This window comes from Cebus imitator, unplaced genomic scaffold, assembly GCF_001604975.1.
Source record: "Cebus imitator isolate Cc_AM_T3 unplaced genomic scaffold, Cebus_imitator-1.0 Scaffold427, whole genome shotgun sequence".
NCBI lineage: Eukaryota > Metazoa > Chordata > Mammalia > Primates > Cebidae > Cebus > Cebus imitator.
The window spans coordinates 689,436-697,343 of NW_016107742.1; the positions used below are offsets into that span (position 1 = coordinate 689,436).

The 7,908-nt window shown below is 52.2% G+C and overlaps 2 protein-coding genes across 5 annotated transcripts in view; one reads left to right on the forward strand and one right to left on the reverse strand.

The window, feature by feature from the left end:
- Positions 1 to 7,908, reverse strand: part of SMG5 (SMG5 nonsense mediated mRNA decay factor) — a 44,918-nt gene that overhangs the window by 33,285 nt on the left and 3,725 nt on the right. Inside the window, exon 1 of one of the 3 annotated variants that reach the window (XM_017509988.2) lies at positions 5,017 to 5,036. The exons of 1 other annotated variant lie outside the window; for it this stretch is intronic. In XM_017509988.2, coding sequence (XP_017365477.2) covers positions 5,017 to 5,036 — 20 coding nt within the window. Of the gene's footprint in view, positions 1 to 1,984; positions 2,269 to 5,016; positions 5,037 to 7,908 lie in introns of those variants that run through there. One more of the 3 variants, XM_017509987.2, reaches the window with a different exon arrangement.
- The window catches only part of TMEM79 (transmembrane protein 79), a 7,697-nt gene continuing 4,073 nt past the window's right edge, over positions 4,285 to 7,908 (forward strand). The window contains exons 1-3 of one of the 2 annotated variants that reach the window (XM_017510000.2): positions 4,285 to 4,464; positions 5,254 to 6,053; positions 6,313 to 6,526. In XM_017510000.2, coding sequence (XP_017365489.1) covers positions 5,297 to 6,053; positions 6,313 to 6,526 — 971 coding nt within the window. In that variant the 5' untranslated portion in view covers positions 4,285 to 4,464; positions 5,254 to 5,296. Of the gene's footprint in view, positions 4,465 to 5,104; positions 6,054 to 6,312; positions 6,527 to 7,908 lie in introns of both variants that reach the window. The other variant, XM_037731869.1, reaches the window with a different exon arrangement.

Below are 7,908 nucleotides of genomic sequence, written 5' to 3' on the forward strand. Positions count from 1 at the left end.
CAGAGTGGAGTGCAGTGGCAAGATCTCAGCTCACTGCAACCTCTGACTCCCAGGTTCAAGCAATTCTCCTGTCTCAGCCTCCCGAGGAGATGGGATTACAGGCACCCACCACTACGCCCAGCTATTTTTTGTACTTTTAGTAGAGACGGCGTTTCACCATGTTGGCCAGCTGGTCTCCTATTCCTGACCTCGTGATCTGACTGCCTTGGCCTCCCAAAGTGCTGGGATTACAGGCATGAGCCACCGCGCCCAGCCAGAAAAATGTTTTTAAAAACAAATAACTAATGAATTGGCCTAATTAATCAATTGATGCTTGTGTCCTTTCCAGGCTCCTTTCTCCTGCTGCCCTTTCTTCTGACTAAAAATATTTCAGAATTTCATATCCGTAAACAGCTAGGTGTGGGAGTTCCCCAAATTTCTGAAGCTCAGGGTGACAAGTCCATAGTCCAACAACACGTTTATCTTGGGCAGAGAAACCAGACTTTCCTCCTAGTTCCTTCCACTGATCACCATGCTATAATAAATTATAAAAACAGTGACTGGCTGCCTCAAATTTCTACCCTGCTCAAAGCCAACACCACACTTACAGGCAAATACCCATGTGCACACAGGTAAGCCACACACGTAAATACATCAGCTTAGGTTAGTCCTGTGAATGTAGTGGTTTAAGAAGGAACTACACAACTGGAAGGATGACCAGAGTCATCCCCAAACGCTGGAGACAAGGAATATTGCAGACACGGCCCACGCTCTGTCTGACAGGCAGCACTGACACTGGGCAGCATGATGAGGCACACGTGCCACCCTGAGCCAACTCCTCACCCCCCTGGGGACTGCTTGGGGCAGCCCACGGTGGAAGCCCAGGGGCCGCTGGATTGAATCATTTTTCTATTTTTGGAGCAGCCTATACTCCCCTCTGCCTCTGGCTTACAATGCCAGAGAAGGCAGGATGCCTACTCAAAGAGGAAAAGACAACATGCTCTTGACTCTTTCACTGCCAAGATGGGGCCAAGGCTGTGAGGGTCTTCTTCTCATGCAAACATCCGTGATCCGTAAAGCCTGAGCTACATGAAAACCCCAAACCTCACTATGTGGCAGAAGGCACAAAACTCAGTCTCCAAGCTTTATATTATTTTGATCCGGTTGTGGAGCCCATGTTCTAGCTGACCTACACGGCAACTCCTCCACCCTTGATGGGAAGAGCTCATTCTGGCTTGTTCCCAACAGAGGGCTGAAGGGCTGAAGATGTGACTTGTGGAGTGTGGGTGGCATTATGGAAATCAGAAACCAGGAACGCAAGTTGCCTGGCAAGAGACTACAGTCATGAGGCTGGAAGGAAGGCAAGACTGAGAAGTCCCCAGGTGCCCCGAATTGCCTCCCAAGTCCCAAGAACGCTCTGAACATAAAGTCGTTCGTGGCCCTTCCAGGCCAAGACTTTCTCATTCAGACTCCTCAAAATTAGAGGTGTACGGGACTTTAGAGTATATCCAATTCAAATATCTCCTTTTAAGGATAAGGAAACTGAGGCCCAAGGTCACACGGTGAGAGAGTGGCAAAGAGAGGACCTGAACCTAGCTCTATGGACTTCAGTCCAGGACTCTTCTCTGTACATCTCACAGGATTCCAAGCACCGTTCCCTTCCGGGTTTTTCTCCACCTGTGACCCCACCTTTACCTACCCAACCCTTCTAGCCTTCAATTCCCACCCTACGACCCCAACTCCACAAAGCTTGGGGCTCGTCCCGACCAAGCACACTGTGGAGGGGATTCCTCCACGTGCTTCCCTCCAAACCTCCCACCCACCCAATTCCTCCTTTCAGTTCCATCCCGAGTTACTACGGGACCCCGCCCCGCCTCCAAAATTGCATCCTCCTTCCCCGTCCGCACCTCACCCCGGCACCGGGCCCCGCCCGCGGGGGAGGCCCCGCCCTTCGCCGTCCCCCTACTTTCCTCGGCGGCTGCTCTCACGCCCTGGCCCCTCTCACCGGTAAAGCCGCTTAGTGTGGAGGACTTTTGCTTCGGGCTCGCTGCTCTCCCCTGTCGGGGGGCCTTGGCTCATGGTTCCCAGGTCCGGGGGCAGCTTCCGGTCACAGGCCCCCGCCACCCACCACTAGCACCACCACTGCAGTCTCCGGCCGTAGCCGCAGCCGCCACCGCCGCCGGCCCTGCTCGGCCGCCATCGCTATGAGGCGGCTGCCCGCGACAGCTCCACCTCCTCCTGCCAAATCTCGCGATGGCAGCCGCACAGTTGCGGGCCAGTGGCCTGCTGCTACCAAATCTCGCGAAACTCGATTTCCCTCCCGGGAAGTTGCCAGAACTAACTCTGGGCAGCATGGCCTCTTTCCGGCTTCTCCAAACCCTTGCGAAAAACTTTATTGGTAAATCTATAAGAGAACGGACAGTTTACCCAGTGAGGTGGCCAAAGCTTAACTGTATCAGGGCAGGTGAGCTCACAGCTAGAAGCGGGACTGCTTTGAACTACAGTGATCATTTGGTCCATGCTTTTGCCCCTTTTCCCCAGCCCCGTTTGAGCCAAGCGTCTTTCAGATTACTGGTAAGAGTGAGTCCTGCTCTCCCTTTCCCCCCATAATTTAAACAAACGAAAAGTGCATGTGAGAGTTTCCTTGGAAAGGGCCAAACATCACACAGGAATAAAGCCCTGGAAGAAATTACTCTTGTACAAGCGTCTCGGCCCTTCAGCTCCACCTCCCAAAAGATTTCCAGCTTGCATATCTTTTCTTTTCCTTTTTTTTTTTTTTTTTTTAGAGACGGAGTCTCGCTATGTTGCCCAGGCTGGAGTGCAGTGGCTATTCACAGGCGTGATCCACTGCTGCTCAGCACAGGAGTTTTGACCTGCTCCGTTTCCGACCCGGGCCGATTCACCCCTCCTTAGGCAACCTCGTGGTCCCCCGCTCCCAGGAGGTCACCATATTGATGCCAAACTTAGTGCAGACACCCGATCGGCATAGCGCACTACAGCCCAGAACTCCTGGACTCAAGTGATTCTCCAGCGTCAGCCTCCCGAGTAGCTGGGACTACAGACAAGCGCCACCACGCGCTGCACATATCTATCCCTTACCAGCCAGCAACATTTATTGAACTCCTGTCTTCCAGCCACAGTGCAGGATTCTAGGGACACAGAAGTGAGCAAGTTAGACACTATCTCTGCCCTCAAAAAGCTCAAATGACTTTAGGGATAAGGTCTCATAGGAATGACAAGCTACTCCCTCACGTTTCTATCTCCTGATCCTCACGCTGGAAATCAGGGCAGGTGGGCTCACAGCTAGGAACATGACTGCTTTGTCTTGTTTTAGCTTAAACCTAAGTTTAAAAAGCAAGGGGTTTTTTTAGGACAGGCCCAGTGGCTCACGCCTGTAATCCTAGCACTTTAGGAGGCCAAGGCCGGCAGATCATGAGGTCAAGAAATCAAGACCATCCTGGCCAACATGGGGAAACCCCATCTCTACTAAAAATAATAATTAAAAAAAAAAAATTAGCTGGGCGTGGTGGCACCCACCTGTATTCCCAGCTACTAGGGAGGCTGAGGCAGGAGAATCGCTTCAACCCGAGACGTGAATGTTGCAGTGAGCGGAGATCGTGCCACTGCACTCCAGCCTGGGTGACAGAGTGAGACTCTGTCTCAAAAAAATAAATAAAAAGCAAGGGTTTTTTGCTTTTTTTTTTTTTTTCCTGTGTACACATTGTACTGAGAACATAAATTGCCCTTCTACTGCTATGCTCCTGGCTCCAGCCACCCACCTTCTTTCTGTTCCTGAAACAGCCGAAGTCTTTGCCACCCATTGGACTTTCACTTGCTGTTCCTCTGCCTGTAACACTCATACTCCTGATTTCCCATCAGATTTCAGCTCAAACGTTACCTTACTAAAGAGGTCTTTCCTGTTAAAATTGTCTAATTGATTTAGTTGCTAGGCTTCTTCATTATGTTACCCCTAATAGAATATAAGCTTCTCAAGGGCAGAGACCTTCACTGTCATCTTGTTCTGTTCTTCTGTGTCTGCCTAGAATAGTGCCTAGCTAATAATTGGTGTTCAGTAAATATTTACTGAATGAATAAGTGTACAAATTCCATCTCCTTTCTGGGTATCCCAACCTACTCCGAGCACCCTTTGGTGCACAAATTCACTTTCCTCCTCTGCTTTCCTGAGCTGGGAGCTCTTATGCATTCCAGGTGCCTAGAATGTGAGCTTACCCCTTTGCCCAGGTGCATCCCAACTTTCAGAAAGGATGACATCCTCCTCTAATGCTTTTTTTGTCGGCAGATTCAGCAGGGCGAGGCCTGCCCCTTTAATCTGGGCCCCACCTGCTCTGGTCAGACAGGTTTTGAGACACAGGTAAAGGGAGGGAGACAGAGAGAAATACTTGCAGAGCCAGCAGGTAGCTGGGCAGCTCCCTCCTGGACGGACGGACTGACGGATGGGACCCTCCACTTCAGTCCACACGGAAAGTAAGAGGATGTCATGGGTCCAAACTGCAAGGTTTGGAGGACCCTTGAGATGAGGGAGGGAAAATCAGTCCCATCCAGAATGAGTTGGAGGGCAGCAGGGAGGGGAGAAGGACGGGAGAGAAGGCATGGTAAACAGCCATGATCAGACCTAAAATTCACAATAACAGACCCAGGCCCTGCAGAGATGGACGAGGTGTGCTAGTGAGGAGTTTGGGAACTGACCAAGTGCCAATGAAGGGACAGGGTGCCCTGCAACCGTCAGCTCTTTGGGACAGATCAGTTGGCCAATCACTGATCTCACTTGGAACCCAGGAAGGTTCCAAGGAGGGATCTGTAGGGAGAAGGGGAGATGGGACAGTGGAGAGGAAGCTTCTTTGTCTACAGGAAGATCCTCGGTGAGAAAGAAACTTGGCAAAGTTCTAGACAACTCCTCTACCTCCTATTCCTGCATTAGGGTGGCTATGACTCCAGGGGTTTTGGTGGAGGGACATAGAAGGCGTGGGTGGGGGCTGACTGAGGTTACAGTGCCAGAGCCTGTGTCCCTTGACTCACCCTCTCCTGTTGGATGGCATTTGATGTCGAAAGGGTGCCTCCATTTCATTTCAGCTGCTCATTTCCTTCCCTCCTCCCTCTGTTTCAGCGTCTTCCTCTGTACCACGTTCTTCCTAAGGCTCCAGAAGGGGCCAAAGCCCATGAAGCCAGTTGCCCTGGAGAGCATGAGTTCTGTCAACCCATCCTAAGAACTAGAAGACCGGGGTTTCTGACACAGCTTTCCTCTGCTCCCTGCAGGATGACATGACATTGTAGTAGATCCCAGAACAGAGGCCCCAGGATGACAGAACAGGAGCCCCTGGCCCTGCTGGAAGTGAAGAGGTCTGAGGCCCCAGAGAAGAGCTCGCCCCAGGCCTTGGTCCCCAATGGCCAGCAGCCAGAAGGAGAAGGTGGGGTCGAGTCCCCGGGAGCTGAGTCTCTCAGAGTTGGATCTTCAGCTGGGTCTCCAACAGCCATAGTGGGGGCTGAGGATGGTCTAGACAGCACAGTAAGCGAGGCTGCCACCTTGCCCTGGGGAACTGGCCCTCAGCCCAGTGCTCCGTTCCCGGATCCCCCTGGCTGGCGGGACATTGAACCGGAGCCCCCTGAGTCAGAACCACTTACTAAGCTAGACGAGCTGACCGAAGATGATGCCAACCTGCTGCCTGAGAAAGCGGCCCGTGCCTTCGTGCCTATTGACCTACAGTGCATTGAGCGGCGACCCCAAGAAGACCTTATCGTGCGTTGTGAGGCAACGGAGGGCGAGAGCCGAACCTTTGTGCCCCCTCGGGCCACCCATCCCGACCCCACTGAGTGCAAGTGGGCTGAGGCAGCCGTGAGGCCGCCTGGCCGTTCCTGTGGGGGCTGCGGAATCTGTGGAGATCGGGAATGGATAAGGGCCGTGGCCTCTGTGGGAGCTGCACTCCTCCTCTTTCCCTGCCTACTATATGGGACATACGCCTTCCTGCCCTTTGATGTCCCACGGCTGCCCACCATGAGTTCCCGCCTGATCTACACACTGCGCTGCGGGGTCTTTGCCACCTTCCCCATTGTGCTGGGTGAGCCTGCGTGACAAAAGGGGGCATCGGGAAGCCTGGCGTGGGGAGCAGGAGGGTTTCCCTTCACTTGGCCTGGGCCCCTCAGCGTCTCCCACCCCCTGCCACTCTGCATGCCCATCTCCTCCCAGAACCACCTCCACCCCACTGTGTAGAGCCCATGGCCATATACTGCCCACAGTGAACCTGACCCCCCTGACTGCTTCTTGCACCCTTCCCCTGCCTATTCTGACCCTACCCTGTATTTCCCAACTCCACCTAGGGATCCTGGTGTACGGGCTGAGCCTGTTATGGTTTTCTGCCCTTCGGCCCTTTGGGGAGCCACGGCGGGAGGTGGAGATCCACCGGCGATATGTGGCCCAGTCGGTCCAGCTCTTTATCCTCTACTTCTTCAACCTGGCCGTGCTTTCCACCTACCTGCCCCAGGATACCCTCAAGCTGCTCCCCCTGCTCACTGGTCTCTTTGCCATCTCCCGGTAAGTTGGGGCAGGGGGTGGGGCATGGGAGAGGGCATGGTGCTAGAGAAGCCAGGCATCTGAATGTCTGGAGAGCCAGGGGCAGGAGCTTTCTCGATTCTACACTGGCCCAAATGCATGCCCTAGAGAGATAAGTCCACTTTCTCTTTTGCACCTTACCTCAGCTGGTAGCAGATGGTCAGCTCATATGTCTTCCATAGGAAGCTGATTTCAGAGACACATATAACCATGTAGAACCAGAAGGCTTTCAGGTGTCATCTAGATCAATGCACCTATTGCAGCCACTCCTGTGGCAATCTGTTCAGGTGGCTTTTTGGTCTCTAGTTGAACACCCCCTGTGACCAAATGTGCAATTAAAAAAAATATATATATATATATAGAGAGAGAGACAAGGCTGGTTGTGGTGGCTCATGCTTATAATCTCAGCACTTTGGGAGGCTGAGGTGGCAGATCATTTAAGGTTAGCAGTTCGAGTCCAGCCTGGCCAACATGGTGAAACCCTGTCTCTACTAAAAATAAAAAAAATTAGCTGGGCATTATGGTGCATGCCTGTAGTCCCAGCTACTCAGGAGGCTGAGGGAGGAGAATTGCTTGAGCCCAGGAGGTGGAAGTTGCAGTGAGCCAAGATAGTGCCACTGGACTCCAGCCTGGACAACAGAGCTAGATTCCATCTGAAAAAAATAAATAAAAACCTGGGCTCAGTGGCTTACGCCTGTAATCCTAGCACTTTGGGAGGTCAAAGCGGGCAGATCACGAGGTCAGGAGCTCAAGACTAGCCTGGCTAACATGGTGAAACTCTGTCTCTACTAAAAATACAAAAATTAGCCAGGTGTGGTGGCAGGCGCCTGTCAGCTACTCGGGAGGCTGAGGCAGGAGAATCGCTTGAACCCAGGAGGCAGAGGTTGCAGTGAGTCAAGATCACACCACTGCACCCCAGCCTAGGTGACAAAGCAAGACTCCGTCTCGGAAAAAAAAAAAATACAAAAAATTAGCCAGGCGTGGTGGTGTGCCTCTGTAATCCCAGCTACTCAGGAGGTTGAGGCAGGAGAATTGCTTGTATCTGGGAGGCAGAGGTTGCAATGAGCCGAGATCACCCCATTGCACTCCAGCCTGGGCGACAGAGGGAGACTGAATCTCAAAAAAAAAAATTAATGAATTAATTAAAATAAAAAATAAAGACTAGTTCTCACTATGTCGCCCAGGCTGGTCTCAAACTCCTGGCCTCAAGCAGTCCTCCTGCTTCAGCCTTCCAGTGTGCTAGGATTACAGGCGTGTGCTAGGATTACAGGCATGTGCTACCACTCCTGGCCTCAGTTCTTCATATAAACCAGTCTTTTTTCATTTTTAGAGGTCCTAATTGTTAGACAGTTTTTTTTTTGTTT